Source organism: Stenella coeruleoalba, assembly GCF_951394435.1.
Source record: "Stenella coeruleoalba genome assembly, chromosome: 14".
In the NCBI taxonomy this organism is placed as follows: domain Eukaryota; kingdom Metazoa; phylum Chordata; class Mammalia; order Artiodactyla; family Delphinidae; genus Stenella; species Stenella coeruleoalba.
Genome location: NC_137160.1, coordinates 27,635,763 through 27,660,694, shown reverse-complemented (window position 1 = coordinate 27,660,694; position 24,932 = coordinate 27,635,763). Strand labels below are relative to the sequence as shown.

General features: G+C 40.9%; 1 protein-coding gene across 4 annotated transcripts in view; it reads right to left on the bottom strand.

The window, feature by feature from the left end:
- Positions 1–24,932, bottom strand: part of EPG5 (ectopic P-granules 5 autophagy tethering factor) — a 134,357-nt gene that overhangs the window by 13,871 nt on the left and 95,554 nt on the right. For 2 of the 4 annotated variants that reach the window (XM_079941983.1, XM_079941985.1), the window contains exons 30-39: positions 22,865–23,059; positions 21,640–21,853; positions 18,609–18,757; positions 17,477–17,678; positions 15,695–15,767; positions 14,224–14,327; positions 8,195–8,370; positions 5,131–5,316; positions 4,299–4,508; positions 3,476–3,620 (exon numbers count right to left, since the gene is read on the bottom strand). In XM_079941983.1, coding sequence (XP_079798109.1) covers positions 3,476–3,620; positions 4,299–4,508; positions 5,131–5,316; positions 8,195–8,370; positions 14,224–14,327; positions 15,695–15,767; positions 17,477–17,678; positions 18,609–18,757; positions 21,640–21,853; positions 22,865–23,059 — 1,654 coding nt within the window. The remainder of the gene's footprint in view (positions 1–3,475; positions 3,621–4,298; positions 4,509–5,130; positions 5,317–8,194; positions 8,371–14,223; positions 14,328–15,694; positions 15,768–17,476; positions 17,679–18,608; positions 18,758–21,639; positions 21,854–22,864; positions 23,060–24,932) is intronic. The other 2 variants (XM_079941984.1, XM_079941986.1) reach the window with 1 other exon arrangement.

The following is a 24,932-nucleotide window of genomic DNA, read 5'->3' as shown; positions in this document are numbered from 1 at the left end:
TCCCAGACAATGCTAATTTCCTATTACCTTCCCTACTGTTACCATAACCCAACAACACATTACTATTACTGTTTTATAGAGTCAGATTTCATTTAGATTTTCCTATACATTTACCAGTTTCATTGTTCACCCTTAGTCTCCTCCTATTTATCTTCTCTTTATTATCTCTTTCTTTCTAAGCAGATTTTGGTTATATTTTGTGGTTCTTTTTATAATTTCTTAAGCTCAGTGTTTATCTAATTAATTTTCAGCTTTTAGAAATTTTAATATAAACATTTAAGGCCATGAAATTAAGTTTCACTTTAGCTGAATCCCACAAGTTTTGATGCTCTATTTTTTTAATACAGTTCTAAATATTTTAAATTTCTGTTGTTATTGTTCCTTTGGTCATCAGTTATTTAAAAATTTGCTTCTGGGCTTCCCTGGTGGCGCAGTGGTTGAGAGTCCGCCTGCCGATGCAGGGCACACAGGTTCGTGCCCTGGTCCGGGAAGATCCCACATGCCGCGGAGCAGCTGGGCCCGTGAGCCATGGCCGCTGAGCCTGCGCGTCCGGAGCCTGTGCTCCGCAACGGGAGGGGCCACAACAGTGAGAGGCCCGCGTACCGCAAAAAAAAAAAAAAAAAAAAAAAAAAAATTTGCTTCTTAATTTCCAATGTATAGTTTTTTCCCTCCTGGTTATATTTTGTTACTGATTTTTAAGTTCATTGCACTGTGGTTAGAATGTGTGGTCTATCTGATACCAGTCCTCTGGGATTGATTGAGATGTGCTTTAACCCTAGTAATGGGTCAAGTTTCTTAACTGTTCAATGTGAGACTGATATGGTGTGCATTCTGGACTTAACAGGGTATATTATTCTCTACATACTCATTACATCCAGCTGTGCTATTCAGACATCCTATAGTCTTACTGATTTTCTGTCTACCTGATCCATCAGTTACTGTGAGACATGGGTCAAAATCCCTCACTGTGAGCAAATTTGACATTTCTCTTCCTAGTTCTGTCAATTTTCACCTTATGCATTTTCTTCCTGGTGAATTGAACCTTGTATCAATTTCCAACGACTCTCTTCATTTTTAATAATGCTTTTTTCTTATTTATGTAAGTAATATGTGTTTTTTATGTATATATGTGTTTTTCATGCAACTTCAGGGCAGGAACACACACAAGAGATTGTCTGGCTTGGTAATGCTTTCTGCCTTACAGTCCTATCTGTCTCATACTGATATAGCTGTACCAGCTTTCTATTTTAATATCTAATGTGACTGCCTTGTAGAAAGCTTTCTATATCCTATGCTTTAGATATACTTCTTATAAACAGCTTAAAACTGGATGTTGGGGCTTCCCTTGTGGTGCAGTGGTTGGGACACCACCTGCCAGTGCAGGGGACACAGGTTCGAGCCCTGGACCGGGAGGATCCCACAGGCCACGGAGCAACTAAGCCCGTGTGCCACAACTAAAATAAAATTTTAAAAAATAAATACATAAAAAACTGGATGTTGTTGATTATTAATCCAGTCTGACAATCTTCATCTTTTAACCTGAGCATCAGTCCATTTACATTTACCGATATATTTAAATTTTATCTTTTTATTTTGGCTATTTTTCTTACCTTCTCCATGTTTCTTGCCTTCTTTGGATTGAACAAAATTTGGCCAATCCTTTTTTTTTTTAATTTAATTAATTAATTTATTTTTTGGCTGCAATGGGTTCTCATTGCTGTGTGCGGGCTTTCTCTAGTTGTGGAGAGCGGGGGCTACTCTTCATTGCGGTGCATGGGCTTCTCATTGTGGTGGCCTCTTTTGCTGCAGAGCATGGGCTCTAGGCGCGCAGGCTTCAGTAGTTGTGGCACGTGGGCTCAGTAGTTGTGGCTCGCAGGCTCTAGAGCAGAGGCTCACTAGTTGTGGCACATGGGCTTAGCTGCTCCGTGGCATGTGGGATCTTCCTGGACCAAGGATCAAACCCGTGTCCCCTGCATTGGCAGATGGATTCTTAACCACTGTGCCACCAGGGAAGTCCTGGCCAATCCTTATCTCCTTCTACTAACTTAGAACTTACATATTTTATTTCTATTCTTTTGGTGAATTGCTTAGAATTTTTACCATTCATATTCTATGAAGACATAAATTTAATCAATCTCTTGACCCCCCTCAAACAATATTAAAACCTTAGAATGCTTTTAACTCAACCTCCTTCTTAACTTACATATATTTGTGGTCATATAATTTAATGTTAGCTTTTGCTTTTTAAACCCCTAAATGATGATTACCGTAGTTTTATACAGGCAGTTTTTGTTTATATTTACCCACATTTCACTACTTTCTCTGCTTACTTTTCCTTCTTGCAATTCAAGCCTTTCACTTGTGATCACTCTTCTTCTACCTAAAGAACATGCTTTATTTAGTACTTCCTTTAGTGATGTCCACTGGGACAAACACGCTCAGGTTTCAAGAAAAACATCTTTATTTCACCCTCATCTTTGAAAGATGGTTCTTCTTAGTTTGCAATCCCAGGTTACAAGTCATCTCCTCACAGCGCATTGAAGGTGTTATTCCACTATCTTACAGCTTCCTCTGTTGCCAATGAGAAGCCGGCTGTCCTTGTAAATGTTGAATGTTGTTCCTTTGACCCCGGTGCATCTGCACTTTCACTACAGTGTGTACAGGGGTGAATTTCTTTCTATCTACCCTGCTTGGGATTTGCTGGGTTTAATGAATCTAAGGATTGTTGTCTTCCTTTCTCAGGGCAGGTTCATTTCTAACTCATCCTTACCCTGAGTATGCCATCCTGTGTGGTAATGCACAGGAGGTCCTTTCAGGCTACCATCTTAGGCAGGCCCTGGGCTTTATCATCTCCCCTAATCTAAGGAGTGTCAGCAAAAGCCTTCAAGGTAAAAGCCAGCCTCAGTACTCCATCTACTTTTATGGGTTCCTCCTTTTACTTAGTTTCTGACTTCTGAGATTTTCTGCCACCTTGTCTACGTTTAATTTTTGGTTTCTTAAAAACATTTTATCCAGCATCCTTAGTTGTTTTCGGCAGGAGAGGCAATCAGGATGTCCAGTCCACCAAACTGCTAGGAGCACAGGTTCTCATATGAAGTTTCTTTACAAGCCTACAGGTGATTTTGAAGTGCCCTCCCAGTTAGGAGCCAAAACATCCAGGAATGCTGCTCGATGGATGGTCTCTGGTTATATCCTAATCACTATATCTAGTCACCTAACTTAGCCCTCAGTCCAGTTAACCTCTCACCAGCAACTGACAGTGTCTATGCCTCCTCAAGTTCTTACCATTCATGCCACCCCACCCTGGCCAGTGCTGAGATGACAAGTGTCTCTATGGTCCAGTCATCTCTCTGACCACTGCTTCTCTGCAAACAGGAATGACAGTGTCCCGACCATCTTCCTGATCTCAAGATGCCTTATACACAGCAGGAATTCATTTACTGAGTGAATACATGACTCCACCATAGTCACTTACCAGGTGGTTTAAAAACAATGATATCATCCAAGAGCTTACACATTTCCTGTTCAAGGACTGCTAACGTGATTTTTCCATTTTGTTCCAGGGAGCTGAGGAATTGTACCATCTGGTGAGTGAAGGCTCGGCATTTTGGAACTGCATCCTGACAATAAAAAAAGATCATTCAAATGAATCCATGCATGCAGTGTTAACTGGATATTCCCTGGGAGCACAGCACTGCACTGGGAGAGGACAGAGCAGTGAGTCATATGAGGACAGACCCTGTGTTGGGGAAATAAAAATCTTTGGTAATACTTAGACCAGAACCCATGTTCTCCCAAATCCCAGTAGTAGTTTTTACTACATTAATAACAACATTAACTACACACTAAGTACTTGCCAGGAACTTTTCCAAAAACTTTTATGTTCATTTTCTGATCTAATCCTCACAACACTTTGAAGGCAAGGTATTATTATTTCCAATTCAGGTGAGAAAACCAAGGTCAGAATGGCAGTGAGTTGGGGATTTGAGTTTGTCAGACCTCAAACTCATGCTCATAACTTGCTGCCATTCTGCTGCCAATGACATTCAAATCAGTAAACCCACAGCTCACTGTCGGCCCTCAATCCTTTTCACCTCGTTAGTATGTGACACTGCTAGTAGGTAAAGGCTTACCAGAAGAAATAAACGAAACTGAAAGACCCAAGAGGCCAAAATGATATACATCCTCCAACTTTTTCTATTGAGCCATTCGCAGGATTCGAGACAGTCCTCAGTAGCACTTATACTACTAGCAGCCCTAAAGAACACTCTGCCTTCTAAAGGACCCACTTAACTCACAAGATGTTTCTGGCTGTCAGTAGGAACGGAAAGACCTGCAGACACTTTTAGGAGCTTCACAATTAACTCAGCAGAAGATTCCTTTGCCAGGATGATGGATGGCTGGTAATGGCTGCTGAAATAACCTAGCACACTCTGATATGACACAACATCCACAAGATGCCACGAGAGTGAGCTTGTCTGTCCAAGGAGAGTAAGTAGAGGAGAATCCTAAAAATGAAACACACATTCCTTTAGTTCCAGAGCTCCCATTTTTTCCAGAAATACGCACCTCTCAAGTTAGGAGGACTCGTGAAAGTAATAACCAAAGTTTTGGCAAAACACATTAAGATTTATAAGTATTCAGAACCCAATTTTCAAAGGAACTCTATGATCTGGTGGTAGAACAAGCAATTAAGGAGATGTAAATTGAAATTGATTTTTATATTTGGTGTGGTTCCCTTAGACTATGAACTATATAAGAAAATCAGACACTGGGCTTCCCTGGTGCCACAGTGGTTGAGAGTCCGCCTGCCGATGCAGAGGACACGGGTTCGTGCCCCGGTCCAGGAAGATCCCACATGCCGTGGAGCGGCTGGGCCCGTGAGCCATGGCCTCTGAGCCCGCGTGTCTGGAGCCTGTGCTCCGCAACGGGAGAGGCCACAACAGCGAGAGGCCCGCGTACCGCAAAAAAAAAGAAAATCAGACACCTAGTTGAAGGCACATCCCGTATGCCATGCATATATTCACACTGAAAGAGGCACAAGGGAAACAACTTAAAAACCACAACTTCATACAGAGTGAGGATCTAGAGAGCCCTGCCAAGTCTTTATCACAGGCTCTCCAAACTTACTGTTTGATCCACCAGTTGATCTTCCTTTGCCAACAAAATCATCATGAAAAGGAGGCAGACAATCATGCTCCGGGTCTCTGGGTGGGGACTGGGATTCCAGGCATCAGAGAGCACACTGACCCAGTTGACTTCACAGAGGACAGACCCCAAAAACAAGAAGCAGCTCTTGGGGCTTCCTCGTTCCACCTAAAAGGAAACAATGTTTTTAGCTATATATCCTAAAAATGTATAGAAACCAATGTTTTCTAAATTATATATCTTTTAAATTATACTTTTTTCCCAGATTATAAAAATCATTCATAACCCTTCTGCCCTCAGAAATTTAGATTATAATATTTTTCCTTCCATGTTCAATGTATGGCACACCTTTCAGCTTGTTTGGAGTTCATTATTTATTCCACTAATTCTTTTTTTTTTTTTTTGATTTTGATTTTTGGCTGCGTTGGGTCTTTGTGGCTCCGTGCGGGCTTTCTCTAGTTGCGGTGAGTGGGGGCTACTCTTCGTCGCCGTGCATGGGCTTTTCATTGCGGTGTCTTCTCTTGTTGCAGAGCACGGGCTCTAGGCGCACAGGCTTCAGTAGTTGTGGCACGCAGGCTCAGTAGCTGTGGCTCGCGGGCTCTAGAACACTGGCTCGGTAGTTGTGGAGCATGGGCTTAGCTGCTCCGCAGCATGTGGGATCTTCCCAGACCAGGGATCGAACCTGTGTCCTGTGCATTGGCAGGCGATTCTTAACCACTGCACCACCAGGGAAGTCCCTATTCCACTAATTCTTAACAGGAAAGGAATGATCTTCCCTAGCTCCAGCCAGGGTGGCAAATCCCTGCCACAGTAAGTCACTGGTGCTCAAGGGAGCCTACCACAGTCCTCAGATGTGCTGGGCAAGACAAAGGTGATATATCTACTAGTCACTGGTTCCCAAAGCCGAGCGTGCATCAGAACCACCTGGAGGACTTGCGTGGGATGGGGGTTGGGGGGGTACCCATAGAATTTTTAATGCCCTGCATCTGGAGTAGGAACAGGAATTTGTCTTCCTAACAAGTTCCCAGGTGGTACTGATGTTGCTGGCCCTAGGACCATACTTTGAGACCTACTATATTAGCACATATAATTTTTATATGGCCTTTTTTGTATAATGTTGTGTTATAAATATATCCCCATATCATTAGTCTCTATAATTTTTGATGACTACATAATGTTTAATTATCCCATTTAAAATATAGCAGGGATGGGGGGCAAATGTATTTTAAAGTATATAATCAATATCAAAGTTATCTCTTATAAGCCTATTTCAAGTCTGTTTAAAATAAAACATGGCTAGCTATAAATTTTTCCTTTAAAAAGAAGATTAAAAAGCTCAACTCCATTTATAAAATCGCAATCAGTGGAATTTGATGATTCATGTCTTCCAATTAGTACCATCATTATATCATGCTATTTGCTCGTTTTCCCTTTTAGAAAATGATTCTTCATCCTCCTTTATAATTTGTTCTCTATCTTCACCCTCAACCCCCTCACAAACATACTTTACTTTGCCAGCAAGACTCATGCAACAGAAAGGTTCCCAGCTTCTGGGCCAGGTAAAGTCATCTATCATTAGACTAAAACTCCTAGAGATACAAAGTCTATAGCATCCCTTTATAGACCATTCTATTTAATCTGTCATATAGCTAAAGCTGCGCTCTTACTTAAACACTCTCTTACAGCTCGTTAAACAAAGGTTCAATTCCATATTCATAATGATGATGAATACCTACTTTGTGCCTGTCTCATAGTCTAAACCTAGCTATAAAATCATTCTTAACTTTGTATTTCACTAAGATGACTGTCCTCAGCTTTCCTTAGAGCTCAGCTACAGAGGAGTGGCTGACAAGAGCAGCAGTGGGTGGGGTCTCCACTTACAGCACTAAAAGACTGCAGTACATTTTACTAATTGTCATAAATAACTATGGATCTGCAGTAATTAAAGCACTTAGGGACTTCCCTGGTGGCTCAGTGGTTGGGAATCTGCCTGCCAATGCAGGGGACACGGGTTTGAGCCCTGGTCCGGGAAGATCCCACATGCCGCGGAACAACTAAGTCCATGCACCACAACTACTGAGCCTGCGCTCTAGAGCCCACGTGCCACAACTACTGAAGCCCATGTTCCTAGAGCCCGTGCTCTGCAACAAGAGAAGCCACTGCAATGAGAAGCCCGTGCACCACAGTGAAGAGTAGCCCCCGCTTGCATCAACTGGAGAAAGCCCACACACAGCAACGAAGACCCAATGTAGCCAAAAATAAACAAATAAATAATAATTTTTTTTAAAAAAAAAAGCACTTAAAGTATCTCAATAATAAATGTGAATTAGGTTATGAGTAAACACAAATGAACTGGTGACTATGAACAAATAAACTGAAATGATCATAAAAAGCTAAGACAAGATTAAAGAGTTTTTTAAAACAAAAACTTAAGAACAACAGAAATGCCTGACTGGTATGCAAGCGACACTACTGTACCCGTTTTCTGACTATTGCTTCTACTGCAAAAACTCCCGCACACTTAGTGGGACTTTTTCCAGGCCATTTCAGGTCTTTTATATGATTATGATGCATTCCTGGTTGTTACAATGTACTTCTGTCCCCTACAACCTAATATCCCCTTACATAACTGCTTAAAGAAACTAATGGTTTGAGTACCAATTTACATTCTACTTTAATAGAACATTTAACAAGAAGCAGTTTTAATGATACTATCCTAGAAAAACATGCATTCACAGAAACGCCAAGATTGAGTGTGACAAAGTGATTAAACTATGTATTCACATGACAATATCACCGAAGACTAGGGGATGACTGTCATATTACAGACAAAAATCTTTCTCTGGGTTTTCTGTAAATGCTGTCCAGTCATCTACTAACACAGTGAAACGATGTCCATAGGATGCTGCTTTACACAAGCACTGTCTGGGCGATACAGAATTCGGGCAGGGTCCACATTGTCACCCACTGCAACTGGGCCTAAAACCCACAGTGAACAGGTTGCTCCCAAGAAGCCAGGCTGTGACATAGAGAGTGAAGGGTTTACCTTGAAGAAGGCCTCCATAAGCATCTGGTCAGGATGCAGGTCCCTCCATGGGAGTTTCTGGTAGGCACTGTGAAAAGCATACAGAATGAACTCTGGCATTTTGGGTGCTGTACATGCTTCACAATAATGTATCAGGTGTAACCGAAGGGGTCCGTCATCACCAGGCAAGAGCTTATCTAAAATTGAAAAAGAAAATATAGCTGAAGACTTTTTGGTTTATCTTTAAAACAAGTAAAAAATTAACACAAAACACAAATTTGAACTAAAAGTCTAAAAACCTAACGTTCTCAATAATTACCCAGTTTCAAAGATTTTCACGTACCAGGGAAAAAAGTGATGGCAGAGCAATAATAAAGAACAGTAATTTACTTACCAGGGCGACTGGAAGGAGCAGCTGGTGTGAGGGAGATAGCAGGCGTGAACAGTTTTTCTCTAAAACTCCTAAATATATGACTTTTTAACTCAAATACACTTCCACAACCACAACCAACTCTAGGCATCCCTTCAGTCTGTTGCCTTCAGCATAAATTCAGTCTCATGCATTTGACACCTCATTCACTTGGCACCTTGGAGAAATCGAATGTTCCTCAAAAGGAAATGTTCCAGGGACTTCCCTGGTGGTGCAGTGGTTAAGAATCCGCCAGCCGGGCTTCCCTGGTGGCGCAGTGGTTGAGAGTCCGCCTGCCAATTCAGGGGACACGGGTTCGTGCCCCGGTCCGGGAAGATCCCACATGGCGCGGAGCAGCTAGGCCCGTGAGCCATGGCCGCTGAGCCTGCGCGTCCGGAGCCTGTGCTCCGCAGTGGGAGAGGCCACAACAGTCAGAGGCCCGCATACCACAAAAAAAGAAAAAAGAATCCGCCTGCCAATGCAGGAGACACAGGTTCGATCCCTGGTCTGGGAAGATCCCACATGCCGCAGAGCAACTAAGCCAGTGTGCCACAACTACTGAGGCTGCGCTCTAGAGCCCGCAAGCCACAACTACTGAAGCCCACATGCCTAGAGCCCGTGCTCCGCAACGAGAGAAGCCACCGCAGTGAGAAGCCCATGCGCCGCAACGAAGAGTAGCCCCCACTCGCCGCAAGTACAGAAAGCTCACGCACAACAACGAAGACCCAACACAACCTAAATAAATAAATTTATTTAAAAAAAAAAAGGAAATGTTCCAAATGACTAAATCTTAACCCTTGGTGCAGTAAAACTAGACTGTTAACTGTCATTCAAGTAAGTCACTCTAAAACAAATTTCACATTCTTCTGTGACCTGAATCACTCAGTATTATCCTCACGGGTATCAATTACTTTAGTGCCCTCAGGAGCATTTAGTCTGAAACAAATTTTTTCAGACTTTCTGGCTCTAAGCAAAGGAATGGAATTTGGTCAAAGAAGAGAGAGCCACATACAACGAGAGCAGCAACCTGATGGGAGTTTCTCAACACTGACTTTTGAAAAATGACTAATGAGCATCAACACACGATAAGTCGACTTATCACTGCTAACATTCCTGTGCCCTCAATCCCCAGTCCTCAGGAAACAGTAACGTATGTTTTTAACAACCTTTTAAGACAGGGGTGAAGAGTAGCATTTGTTTAAATATGGATAAAAAAGATAGTTTTGTTTAAATTAGGATGGATACGTAGGAGAAGATGTCTAGGAGGTAATCTCTTAGGACCAGACCGAGCGTCTCTAGTCCCAGCCCAGACACAAATAAGTTCTGTGACCTCAGATGAATTCATTTTGCTTTCCAGGTCCTCATTTTTTCTCATCAATAAAAACAGAGAGCTGAATCAGACGATCTCACTAAAAGGCTATAATTTAATACTTCTTCATCTTGCTGTGCACAGTTCTTCTGTTTCCTCTCTCTGAATTGAGTTGCCAATTCTTAATGTTATCTGTGTACTCTCCTATTCCTAGGCCACTTTTTTATTTGATATACACGGGCCTGTGAGAGTGCCTGCCCTTTTATACTAAGAAACTAAATAACAGCCTTTGTGACAATAATTTTATGCTGAAATATTTGTCTCACTATAAATGTGTTGTGGATGGTAATATGCAGCTAGAAGTCTACCTTTCCAAAAAAAGAAAAAAAAAAAAAGTGAGTGCTATTAGGATTTCATGTGTTACTCACTGAACCAATACTTTTATCAAGTAGACAACTCAGAGTACGGCACTGTCCTAAGTCTTGGGTTGGGGAGAGATAAAAAGAAGAATGTTTCTGTGCCTAGAGTTTATATCTTATAACAGCGGCGGTGGGGGGAGGGGAACCGAGAGGAGATCAGATATGTAAAAAGTCAATCAAAAATACTAGATGGGGGGCTTCCCTGGTGGCGCAGTGGTTGAGAGTCCGCCTGGCGATGCAGGGGACACAGGTTCGTGCCTCGGTCTAGGAGGATCCCACATGCTGCAGAACGGCTGGGCCCGCGAGCCATGGCCGCTGGGCCTGCGCGTCTGGAGCCTGTGTTCCGTGACGGGAGAGGCCACAGCAGTGAGAGGCCCGTGTATCACCAAAAAAAAAAAAAAAAAAAAAAAAAACAACAAATACTAGATGGGGACTTCCCTGGTGGTCCAGTGGTAAAGAATCCACCTTCCAATCAGGGGACGTGGGTTCGATCCCTGGTCAGGGAACTAAGATCCCACATGCCGCGGGGCAACAGGAGAACAACTAAGCCCGTGTGCTCTAGAGCCCGTGCGCCACAACAAGAGAGCCCATGAGCACCGCAGCTACTGAGCCCGTGTGCTCTGGAGCCCGTGCACCTCAACTAGTGAGAAGCCCACGCACCGCAACAAAAGATCCCGCATGGTGCAACTAAGACCCGACGCAGCCAAATAAATAAATAAATATTTAAAAAAAAAAAACAAACAACTCTGGATGAGGTACATCCAGACAACGGTATATTATTCAGCACTAAGAAGAAATGAGCTATCAAGTCATGAAAGACATGGAGGAACCTAAGTGCATATGCTAAGCAAAAGAAGCCCATCTGGAAAGCTGCATAATGAATGATTCTAACTATATGACATTCTAGAAAAGCTAAGACTATGCAGAAAGTAAAAGAAATCAGTGGTTGCCAAAGGCTGGGGTGGGGGAGGGATGAATAGACAGAGCACAAAGGATATTTAGGGCAGTGAAACTACTCTGTATGATACTCTGTAGACACACATCGTTATACATTTATCCAAACCCAGAGAATGTACAAGCCCCAGCATGAATCCTAATGTAAACTATGGACTTTGGGTAATAATGTGTCAGTGTAGGTTCATCGGCTATAACAAATGTACCACTCCGGTGGGGGATGGTGATAGTGGGTGGGGAGGGGGTTATGCATGAGGAGCAGGGAGGAAAGGGTATACGGAAACTCTCTGTGTTTTCTGCTCAGTTTTGCTGTGAACCTAAAACTACACTAAAAAAAAGTCTATTTTTGTATATATATAAAATATTGGATGATACATTGTTTTATATTATAACATATATATTATTGCTATATATATTTATACATATTATTATAATATATAGTCTATTATCTGATATGCTATCTACTATATATATTGTATATAAAATACTGGATGACATATTGTTAACTCCAGGACTCAGTGCCACATAAACACATGGTAGCCACGGGGGTGCGCCACTCAGATCTCCCTTCAAACAGAACTTGCCACAGATCAGGGCACAGCACCTTTAGCACCTGAGTCGAGGCCATCCTCCTCCCAGGTAGCCCTCAGCCAACAACTAAGCACTGACCTGGCTGCTTCCGCCCAAGGTAGGATCCTCAAAAAAGAATGTTGGCACTAGAACTCCCTAACCAGCTGGCCAATACTTTCTCAGCGCTGCCCTGCAGGCTGAGACTCTTCCTACTCTCCTTTCACGGGTGTTAGGCCTGCACCAGGGTCTGAAGGCTTTCTTTGCCCACCCTTATTCCTCTCCCTCTTATTTTCACAGGCAGTACCCCAAATAAATCTCAGCATTCTGGCTCCATCATGGCGTCTGCTTCCCAAGGATTCAAACTACAACAATGTGCTATAAAGATTTAGAGGCAGGAGAGAAATGTATGCACATGAACAGATATGCAGGAGAATATAAAGGGCCCGAGGCTTCATCCAGGTAGTGGAATCAGCATAAGCAAAGAAGTGGCAGAGGGAAGATCCAAGGACTTTTAGGGAACACTGAGTAGAGCAGTATGGCTGAATGGAATGCTTCCATAAAAAAAACATCACATAATGTTGAAGTGCTCTGAGCCAGACACATTTGAATGCTGAGCTAAAACATTATTACATTTAAAAGTTTCTGAATAAGAATATAATAGCATACAAACAGAATTTTTGGAAAATCAATCTAGTAAATAGGCAGGAACAGAAATGAGATAGGAAGGACAGTTAGGAGGCTATTGCAAGAATCTGGGTTGGGTGGACCTAATATCCTTACAAGCCTCCCAATACAAAACATTTAGATACACTAAGTAAAATACAACAACTCTGAAAATGCACAGCTACATACATTCAGTGGAAGAAAAGAGGTCAGAGAGACTAGGAAAGCAGAGTATTAAACTGATGCGGAAGCCTCAGTTGCCCTGGGGCTGTTTGCTTATGTGGGGTTTTCAACAGCACAAGGAAACAGAAAACAAGATTTTCTAAGGACTACACCCTCACTGAAAGGGCAGATAAGGGGGGAGGGGAACGGATCTTCTCTGCCTTAGCCTGGACTGGGAGTCAGGGAGGCAAGAAAGCTGATTGTGGTAATTGAGTATGGGGTTTGATTTCATGTATCTGTGTAGTGTGAGAAACCCAAAGCCAAGGAATTACACAGAGCCAAATGGCAACAAATGCAGATCTTCTCTGGAGGCATACACCCTCATCCTAGTCCTCATGGAATTTCCACAGATAAAGTCTCTCTAAATACGGGCTCACAATAGAAAATTACAAAATACACAAGGAAACAAGCCTCTGAAGGAACATCAAACAGAAGCATGAGCCACCCCCGAACAGAAACTTGAGATGACGGAATTGCTGCATACAGCTCATAAAGGAAAGTAAGCATGTTTAAACATTTTAAAATAATAAAAATTGAAATTTTAAATTAAAGAAAGAAGATGCTATCAAAAAGGATCGGATAGGGACTTCCCTGGTGGCGCAGTGGTTAAGAATCCACATGCCAATGCAGGGGACAGGGGTTCGAGCCCTGGTCCGGGGAAGATCCCACATGCCGCAGAGCAACTAAGCCCGCGAGCCACAACTACTGAGCCTGTGTGCTACAACTATTGAAGCCCACACGCCTAGAGCCTGTGCTCCACAACAAAGATGAGCCACCGCAATGAGAAGTCAGTGCACCACAATGAAGAGTAGCCCCTGCTTGCCACAACTAGAGAAAGACCACACACAGAGCAATGAAGACCCAACACAATCAAAAATAAATAAATAAATATTTTTTAAAAAAATAAATAAATATGTTTTAAAAGGATCTGGATAAATTTTATAAACAAACATTACTTCTAGAAACTGAAATGAAAAATTCAATGGATTTTTTTTTAAAGCAGACTAGACATAGCTGAAGAGATGGAGTAAGCTGGAAGAGAGATCTCAAGAATTTGCCCAGGGGAATTCCCCAGCAGTCCAGTGGTTAGGACTCTGCACTTTCACCGCCAAGTGTGCGGGTTCAATCCCTGGTCGGGGAACTAATATCCCACAATCCACTCGGTGTGGTCAAAAAAAAAAGAATTTGCCCAAAATGAAGCAGAAGAAAACACACCAAAAAAGTGAAAAGTCACAGAAGATAGAATAAGGTTCACCATGGGGGAAAGACAATATTTGAAAAGAGAAAGCCATAACTGATGACACTCAGCACTACCTCCCCAAAAAGATAAGAGGTTACACACTTCACACTAAATAATTGTACGGGTGATCTTTCTTTGGTCAAAGATGACAGCCTACCACATAAAGTAAAAGTAAATAAAGTAGAAAAGCAGAGGCAAAAGATTAACTGAATTACTTAAGGAAAAGTGAAAACTAACCAGAGACATGATATAACATCTTCCTACCTTTAAAACTCTCGTGCAATGAGTCAATGCAATCAGTGAACAACTGCACGATGCTTGAGGCCACCACAGCATCACTCTCCAGCCAGGGGTAATGTCGTTGGCTGCTTTAAATAAAAGAAACACACACTTAGAAAGGAAACACTATGATTAAATTACTGTACGTCCCAGAGTCTGGGGTTTGCCTAAGTTCTAGAAAACTCTGTGTTATGTAGCCCTAAGACACATTTAGAGCACTTTAAAAACTGTAAATTCCTGGAGGTGAATTGTAGCTTTTAATATCAATCATATAATTTTATTTACTTTCCTTCCTAACATTTATTCAATGTAATTAAGTTTCAGAAGTGTGCTATCTAAATAACTATTAAATTAACACCCTTTACAACACATCCAATTTATGCCCGTAAACCCATCCCTTGGTTACATTTCGAATGCCTTAGAAGACAGTTTTCTCTACCTAAAGCATGGGGGGTGAAAAGACATGTAAAAAAAGATGGTCAAAAATGAACAGAGAGGAAATAACCAAAGGAAAAACTCTTTATATGAAATTTTTACTTTCTGAATCTGGTATAGAAAGTTCAATATAAAAATAAATTCCACTAGTTCTTCCTGGAAATAGACAGGAAGCCTAAATTATGGTAAGCAGTCTCACGGTCACCACAAAATCCTGAAGCTTGTGGATTGTCTAAGGATAGCCCTCTGGAAAAGCAAAGACCCAGAACTTTTTCTGTTTTCCTCAATGGGCTCTTGAAGCAGCCTGGATGATACAAACAATCTGGACATGGTAGTCAAAGCTCTACCCTGGTCCCAGTCTAGCCCTCACCAGCTGTGGGATTTGAGCAAGACATTCAAGTTTTCTGAATCTCAGGATCAGATTAATTCACACTTATGAAAACACTTTAAATACTGTGATATATACTGTGTAATTCTTACAGAACTCTGGACATCTACCTTTTGTTTGTATGCTTTTAGAGGAAAAAAGACTCGTAAGGCAACTCCTTGCATTTGGACAGCTCAACACCTCTGTTTTAAATGCTTGTGAAATAATGCTTTCATTTAGTTGCAGAGTTCATGTTAAAAGAGCAATTCCCACCCAGTAATTTGAAAGCCAACTTAGTTCCAAAAACATAACTGATACTAGGTAAAATCAAGTTTGCCTCATACTTTGCAGTGTTATATTATCAAAACCTAATTCAGGAGAACAACATCCGTTTTTCTGAAATTAAATACCAACCTCATTCAACTTCTTTATTGTGGAAAACTGGAAATGAGTGTCCAGTTTTGCTTCAAAATCAATAGGTCTGATCAATCAGACTAACAATTCCACAAACAGAAAATGTCTTAATTTTACTTTGTAAAGAAGCGTTCTCTAAATTTAAAATCAGATCTGTGAATCATCAGCTGGACCAAAACACCATCAGAACTTTAAGTCTATAAATTTCAAAGAAATTTGAATATCAGAAAAACTATTTACCTTTCATTGTCCTCTAAAACCAGTATCCATGGCTTAAAGAGCTGGACGATTACTGAATGTAGGGATCTTAGCACTAAAACAAAGCAAAATTTTTAGAGACAAGAAACAAGCCCATCAAATGGAGATGGCCAACAGGCACATGAAAAAATGCTCAACATTGCTAATCATCAGGGAAATGCAAATCAAAACCACAATGAGATATCACCTCACACCTGTCACAATGGCTATCAGCAAAAAGAACACAAATACCAAATGTTGGCGAAGATGTGAAGAAAAGGGAACCCTTCTACACTGTTGGTGGGAATGTAAATTGGTGCAGCCACTGTGGAAAACAGTATGGAGGTTTCTCAAAAAACTAAAAATAGAACTACCATATGATCCAGCCATTCCACTCCTGGGTGTATATCCAAAAAAAACAACAGCACTGGGCTTCCCTGGTGGCGCAGTGGTTGAGAGTCTGCCTGCCGATGAAAGGAACATGGGTTCGTGCCCAGGTCCGGGAGGATCCCACATGCCGCGGAGCGGCTGGGCCCGTCCATGAGCCATGGCCACTGAGCCTGCGCGTCCGGAGCCTGTGCTCCGCAACGGGAGAGGCCACAACAGTGAGAGGCCCGCGTACCGCAAAAAAAAAAAACAAAAAAACCAAAAGCACTAATTCGAAAAGATACTATGCACCCCAATGTTCATAGCAGCATTATTTAAAATTGCCAGGATATGGAAGCAACCTAGGTGTCCATCAACAGATGAATGGATAAAGAAGATGTGGCATACACACACACACACACACACACACACACACACACACACACACACACACATATACACACAATAAAAAAGAATGAAAATTTTCCATATGCAGCAACATATGGAGGGTTTGGAGGGCATTATGCTAAGTGAAATAAGTCAGACTGAGAAAGACAAATACTATATGATACCATTTATATGTGGAATCTAAAAAATAAACCAGTGAATATAACAAAAAAGAAGCAGACTCACAGATATAGGGAACAAACTAGTGGTTACCGTGGGGAGAGGGAAGGGGGAGGGGCAATATAAGGGTAGGGGATTAAGAGGTACAAACTATTAGGTATAAAATAAGCTATAGAGATATATTGTACAACACAGGGAATATAGCCAATATTTTATAATAACTATAAATGGAGTATAACCTTTAAAAATTGTGAGTCACTATATTATACACCTGTTACTTATATAATATTGTACATCAACTATACTTCAATTAAGAAAAAGAAAAATTAAGTCCACCCTTTGTCAAGATCATTGATAACTATATAGAAAATCTTCTTCTTATCATCTGTATATTCATAAACCTATGGTGATATACAAACAACATATTTAATATAACTAAACATGTTTCAGTTTTCATTTGCTGCAATGAAATTTCTTAAATTGAAGAAGTTTTATTATAACACAATATCATGGACAATTTTATAACATGCATTTTTTAAAAATAAAAACTTAAACATTCTTAATGTGATAAATAATAGGAAGAAAGAGCTGGAGCCTGAAACCTATCTCTTTGTACTTCACCTTACAAAGGAGAGGCAGAAACAAGTTGAAGCAAGCACCCACTGGTAAGTGAATATAGGTATGACACATATATGGGTTCACACTTGTACTGTGTATTTCCTATTTCTTCTTCATGACACTCAGATATACAGATTTATCACCAAGTTTTAAATCTCTTAATGTGTCTATTCAAGTCTCTTCTAATGGAAGGTCAGAACACCTAAGCTCCATGTTGCACTAAAGGCATATTACCTGTTTTGCTGCTGGCAGATGGATCTTGGGCCAAGCAGGCCATTTCTGAGTCAAGCAGTCTTTTTACAAGGTAGCCCAAGAGTGTCTTCATATCTGCCATGTAAGGACTCCATTTTGAGAATAAACCAAAACTTTTAAAGTCCAACGTGGATAACCGAAGCTTATAAAAAAAGTTTGAGAGCCACTGTATAGTCTCCATTACCTGGAAAAGAATGACCAGTTTAAAAAATGCTTACTGAATATCTACTTTCAGTAGAATACTACAGTAGACTGTGACGGAGGGCTTTGACTTTGTAATCGAGTTGCAGAGGTATATAGCATATGAAAAGTAAATCAGCAGATTTCAAACTCCTTTTCTAAAGCAAAGGAACCATTTTTTCAACTAAATTCATGTGGACCCACATCATATAAAATTGATGAAGCTGAGAGCTCTGTGGGACACTGCGCGAAAACCTGTTCGAAGGAGCCGGTGAAGCAGGAGGGTTAAGGCGGGGAGGCGAGGTACACACAGGGGCTGGTGCTGGGCTGTTCCTGAACAGAGAGGCCAGAATCAGATCTGAGGCATGAGAGAAAGCTGATCCAGCCACAGGAGGCGGGTGGGGGTAGAGGGAATGGGAGATGACTGACAAAGGAAAACACAGGGCTCTTAGAGATAAAAGGTGCTTTGTTAGATATAAATTTTAAATGTGTTCCAGTTGTTTAAAAAACATATAGGGCTTCCCTGGTGGCGCAGTAGTTAAGAATCCTCCCACCAATGCAGGGGACACAGGTTCGAGCCCTGGTCCGGGAAGATCCCACATGCCACAGAGAAACTAAGCCCGTGCTCCACAACTACTGAAGCCTGTGTGCCACAGAGCCCTCAGGCTGCAACTACTGAACCTGCGTGCCGCAACTACTGAAGCCTGCGCACCTAGAGCCCGTGCTCCGCAACAAGAGAAGCCACCGCAACGAGAAGCCCACACACCGCAAGGAAGAGTAGCCCCCGCTCGCTGCAACTTAGAGAAAGCCCGAGCGTGCAACAAAGACCCAATGCAGCCAAGAAAAAAAAAATTTTTTTAATAAATTAATTAAAAAAAAAAAAAGGAAATGGAAAAGAAATGCACAAAAACTTCAGAGACCAAGAGCTACACACCTGCTTGTCTGACAAGAGAACATCCGGAGAGCTTTGAAGCACCGAGGTCTCAGCAGAAGCTGCCCCCTGCTGGCAGCCTGGGGCGCAGCAGCCCAGGGCTCTTAGGGTGGCTTTCCAACACTCAGGGCTCAGCAGCTGCTCAGCAGAGCCTTACCAGGCAGGGACAGAGGACAGCAAGTCAGCATCCTTCACAAACTAACTTTCAACTTGAATCAAAGAACACATGTACTTTACAAATGAATGAGTATTAAATAAAAATCCAAAACAAATTCATAAAGATCTGTGGTGCAATGTTCATTGCAGCTCTATTTACAATAGCCAGGACATGGAAGTAACCTGTCCTGAATGGATAAAGAAGATGTGGCACATATATACAATGCAATATTACTCAGCCATAAAAAGGAATGAAATTGAGTTATTTGTAGTGATGTAGATGGACCTAGAGTCTGTCATACAGAGTGAAGTAAGTCAGAAAGAGAAAAACAAATACCGTATGCTAACACATATATATGGAATCTAAAAAAAAAAAAAAAAAGGTCATGAAGAGCCTAGGCGCAAGATGGGAATAAAGACGCAGACCTACTAGAAAATGGACTTGAGGACATGGGGAGGGGGAAGGGTAAGCTGGGACAAAGTGAGAGAGTGGTAGTGTATATATGACATACGTACACTACCAAATGTAAAATAGATAGCTAGTGGGAAGCAGTCGCATAGCACAGGGAGATCAGCTCGGTGCTTTGTGACCAGCTATAAGGGTGGGATAGGGAGGGTGGGAGGGAGGGAGATGCAACAGGGAAGAGATATGGGTATATATGTATATGTATAACTGATTGACTTCGTTATAAAGCAGAAACCAACACACCATTGTAAAGCAATTATACTCCAATAAAAACGTTAAAAAAAAAAAAAAGATCTGTGGTGAAGAGACCAAAGTTAAGAGAACCTATTGAAAGATCTGTCCACATGGACACTTGACTTTCCGTACTCTTGGTAACCCTACTGGTAGTGAGCACAGCCGAGCCATCTGAGCTGGAATCTGGGGGTGGGGAGGGGACTCCCACCTACCACCCCCTGACTGGGGAATGGTAAAGGTGCCATTTTCCTGGCTGGACAATGTGAGAGAGACAACAAAGGACCCATGGTGCAGAATGCAACTGCAGAGTCTAGGCTCTGTTCAAAAGGAGTCTCTTACTCGCCCCTAAAAGTCCACTCCTACACCAGGCAAAACCTAATGCAACACAGAAACACTATGCAAAAGTAGAGACTACCAACCAGCACTCTGCTACCTGCAAAACTGACTTCCCAGAGGACAGGAATTATACGCCCTCAGGTCCTTTCCCCCCAGAGGTGGCACAAGGATCAACTAGGACAACAGTGGCTCATAGGGGCTGGTCTAAGGGGAAGGATGATGAGGTCAGCTGCACTAGTGGGTGGGAGGTACCTAGGGGACAGTGAAGGGTCTGTGTCCCAATAGCTACTGCGGTCTGGATCTTAGGGCAGAGGCCTAGAACACAGCTACAGGTGTGGAGTCATGCATGCCTAGAAGATGTCAGTGAAGCCAGGGAAAACTGCAATGGGCTCACCCACGGCAAATCAGACGAGTAAAGGATGAAGCCCTGGGAACACCGATATGGTGGCCAGGGAGGGATGGAAACCAGGAGGCTGGAGGTTATGGAATCTGACAGAGATGGTAGTGTTTTCTTAAGCCTGTAACTGAACTACTTTTCCTGGGAAATAAAATTTTCCTGCTAAATCCAAGTCAATGGTTGCCTATATAAACAATTTATAATCTCTTTAAAAGGTTTCAGGGAAAAAACCCACAATATATGCTTAACCAGTTTTGAAAATTTAGGGCAAAACTTAGCTATGCAAATATGCATTAAAAATTATACAAGTAGGGCTTCCCTGGTGGCGCAGTGGTTGAGAGTCCGCCTGCTGATTGATGCAGGGGACACGGGTTCGTGCCCCGGTCCGGGAAGATCCCACATGCCGCAGAGCGGCTAGGCCCGTGAGCCATGGCTGCTGAGGCTGCGCGTCCGGAGCCTGTGCTCCGCAACGGGAGAAGCCACAACAGTGAGAGGCCCGAGTACCGCAAAAAAAAAAAAAAAATTATACAAGTACATTTCCCTACCACCATTCTCCACGCACCCCGCAACTTGCCTCTATAGGAAACAATGAATGTTTTGTAGTGCTTTGAAAATGAGACCATACATTTCAGTATTCTTCAGGTAGTCCAATACATAAGATCATTAACTTATTCATTACACTATTTCTATGATGTAACACAAAGATTTGACATAAAGCAAAATTTAGTTTTCCATTACATCTATAAACAGTATGAAGTTTACATGAAAAAAAGTAAACACTATCTCATTTTTCAAATTTCAATAAAATTCCTGCCTAGTGAAATTTCAAAAATAAAAAAGCCTACACTCTTTATTTCTCCTCTGATCTCCAACATTGATGGAAAACTGCAGGAGGGGGACAGAAACAGTGGGAATTTGGAAAATTTAATGCTGCTCTCTTTCTCTTGGATAATATAAATACAGCGTATCATTATACAGGGATAAAATTCATTTGCAAAAAACAAGAGTCAAAAAATTAGGGGGGAAAAAGACTAAATTTATCCACCATTTTGGAATTATAGAGAAACCAACCGGCATATTAAGCATACTGTAAAGGAGCAACTTCCTCCTCTTCCCAAATCTATAGTCACCAGGGTAAGCAGGCCCACCCCAGTTCAGGACAGCTGCAAAGTCAAGGTAAACAGGTGGGTGTACGACTCCAACCCCAATGTCTAAGAGCTGTCTTGCCCAATTAGGGTCCATTCTGACATTTAGGACAATAACTGACCATTTTTACAGATAGCAACCTTTTGGGCATTGTTCATTGAGCACTTTGGGTGAAGATTAGTGATTCTAAACTCCTGCATACTTGCATTATTTTTACATTTTTGGATGACATCTGTAGAATGGTAAATGTCATATTAAACATTCACTGTGATCTAATCAGTCACAATTAAGGCACTTACTTTGCATCAGCAGCCTCAGAATGTCACTGTACTGGTCAGGGAACTGGTAGAGAAGAAGGTAAGTCCAGTGCTTACAGAAAAGATTAAATGGCATCAAAATATCTTCATCTGGTTCAAGGCCCCAGGCAGTAAGTGCCAAATGAATGGATTCCAGAAGCCTGGTACGATCAGACAGAGGAGGTTTAGTGGCGTTTAACCATTGCTTAAGATCGAACTAAAAAGAAAAGGAAATAAGAAGTTTTATTTATACTAGAAAATTAATTGAAATAGAGCAAATTGTGTGCAAATTTAGTTTGAAAGTCAAAGCTTACCTAGCATTTAGCTTTTTATAAAGATTCAAACTAAAATTTATATACTTAAAAGAATCTAGGCAGTTCAGTAACTGACGGTACCATTATGCCTCCATCTATACTTCAGTCTCTGGGATTGCAGAGGCAGTTTTCTGAGCCCTGCATACTTTTTTGCAATTTAAAAATCTTGTTGGTAAGTTTTCCCTACAACACAAGGATCAGAACTTTGTAGTTCTTCTTCACTGGTCATAGTGCCACAAACAAGCGGCCACTTTATGGAACTATCTCCATCTAATGGCCATGTTTCAAAGAGTGCATCAGTTAGTGAAAATTCAGAGTATTGATATCACCTTCCAGAATCCCAAACTATAAAACATGGTCTCCCCCATTACAAACTGATATCAGTCTCTAGGTCCTAAAAAATGCCCAGGTTTTATGACTCATAGATGTCAGAGAAGTACAACTGAAGGCAAAATAGCTAAGGCTCTGAAATTCTCAACTGGTTAAGTAAATTCATTGCCTTGGTCTGAGTTAATATTCTATTAGGAATAAAACAAAGGCAATTTGCTTAGATTCGGCTTATTCTAAATATGAGAGACTCTGACATGTTACAACTCAATTATCAAACACAATTAAGGCATACATTCAAAAGAAGAATGTACTAAATTATTACTATGAATATTTCAAAACTGTATGAAGTTTTTAAAGAGAGTTTGGGAGCTGGTCCTTTTTATACTACATGAGTAAGACTCTCCTATATAACAGAATCAGCGCCCCCAGAAGCAGCAGCTCTGGGATGCTATTTGAAGATGATATCAAATGAGAAAACGGCCTGTCAGTCTCCAGTCCACCTGGAGACACAGCTCCGAGGGAGCTGGGAAACAACAGCAGTATCTACATTTCAATGACAACATCAGGACTGAATGACAGCTCACCTTGGTCAGCAGCATGAAAATCATATCACTGTTGTCCTCACTCAGAAACTTCACCACTTTCTCATACAGCTGTATGAACTCCGCAGGTGTAGCGTTGGGAGTAAAGAAAGGTGACAAGAGAGAGCAGAGCCTTCTGTTCTTCAGAATGGTCTGAAGGACTTTTCTGCATTCTGATTTAGTGCCACTTATAAACACCTTGAAAGAATTAAAAAGGGAAAATGTCACTATATTCTCCCCTCCCCAACTTTTACTTAAGCACCCAAGTTTTAAGGAATAGTACATAAGGCAAATAGAATTTTTTCTAAATAAGAATAAGAAACAATCAAAAGAAATGTAAAATCAACATCGATAAACCTGTCACTTCCAATGTAAGTGATATTAAATATTCTGGATAATCCATTCATTTCATTTGGACACACCAAAGAAAATGTTTAAAAGATTAAAATATTGGGATAATCTGAATCTGGAAATTTGCAATGTACCCACCATGACTGCTAAGTATTCAAAGTGATTCTGCATTACGTCAAGAAAAAAAACCTTCTAGGTTACACATTTTATTGAGATGTGCTTTTAATACTTTTCAAAAGCTAATTTTTACAACTAATATACACTCAAGATAACCTCACCTTCTTATAACTTGGTTCTAATGTTTAAAAGTACTAGAGTATAAGTGAATATTTAAATAACCTCAGAGTCAGGAAAGCTTTGATAAGCTTGACCAGAGGCAGAAATAATAAAGGACAAGACTGATAGATTTGAATATATAAAATTTTTACTTCAATAAGGCAAAAATCATCATAAAATTAAAGAAAAATGACAAAGGAGAAAAATTATACCACATTCCAGATACCAGGTTAGCACTCTGAGGAGCTCTTTCAAAACAAGAAACTCACCAGCAGAAAACGTGCAAAGGACAATACCAGAAAAATCACACACAAAAATTATTAAACAGCCAATAATCATTTGCAAAGTCAGGCAATTGAACAAGTACTTAAAGAAATACAACTTAAAATAATCACAAAGTACCACTTCCCCTATTAGATTAGCAAGATTTATAAAGAATGGTCATTCCTAATGTTAGTTCTAATATGGAGAATAATAAACTCAAACCCTGCTATTATAATGTAAATAGGTACAAACTTCCCAGGAGGAGAGTATAACAATATACATCAAATGCTAATCCTTTTGACATAGCAATCATACTTCTAGGAAATTATTCTAGGAAAAATAGCACAATAATTTCACAAAGATATGTAAGAATATTTAGCTCAGGCTTACTGTAGCAAAACAACCAACCTACATAAATATTCATCCAGAGGGCACTGGCTCAATACATTACAATATATCTATACCATGGAACACTATATATTAAATACCATGATATAGGTCTGTATTTATTATCAAGAATAATGTCTAAAACATGAGTTTGAATGAAAAAAGCAGGTTATAAAACAGCATGTGCTAGTTATTAACTGTGTATTTTTACATATACACACATAAACTAATAGACATAGATACACAAGACAACCTATAATGAAATGTTAGCTATGTAACCAATATCTCCAGATGAGGACTGTGAGAAATTTTTCTTTATACTTTTTTTCTAACATCTTTATTGAAGTGTAATTGCTTTACAGTGTTGTGATAGTTTCTGCTATATAACAAAGTGAATCAGCTATATACATATGTATACCCCCATATGTCCTCCCTCTTGCAAATCCCTCCCACCCTCCCTACCCCACCCCTCTAGGTGGTCGCAAAGCACAGAGTTGATCTCCCTGTGCTATGAAGCTGCTTCCCACTAGCTATCTATTTTGCATTTGGTAGTGTATATATGCCAATGCTACTCTCTCACTTTGTCCCAGCTTACTATTCCCCCTCCCCGTGTCCTCAAGTCCATTCTCTATGCCTGTGTCTTTATTCCTGTCCTGCCCTTAGATTCATCAGAACCATTTTTTTTTTTTTTAGATTCTATATGTGTTAGCATATGGTATTTGTTTTTCTCTTTCTGACTTACTTTACTCTGTATGACAGACTCTAGGTCCATCCACCTCACTACAAATGACTC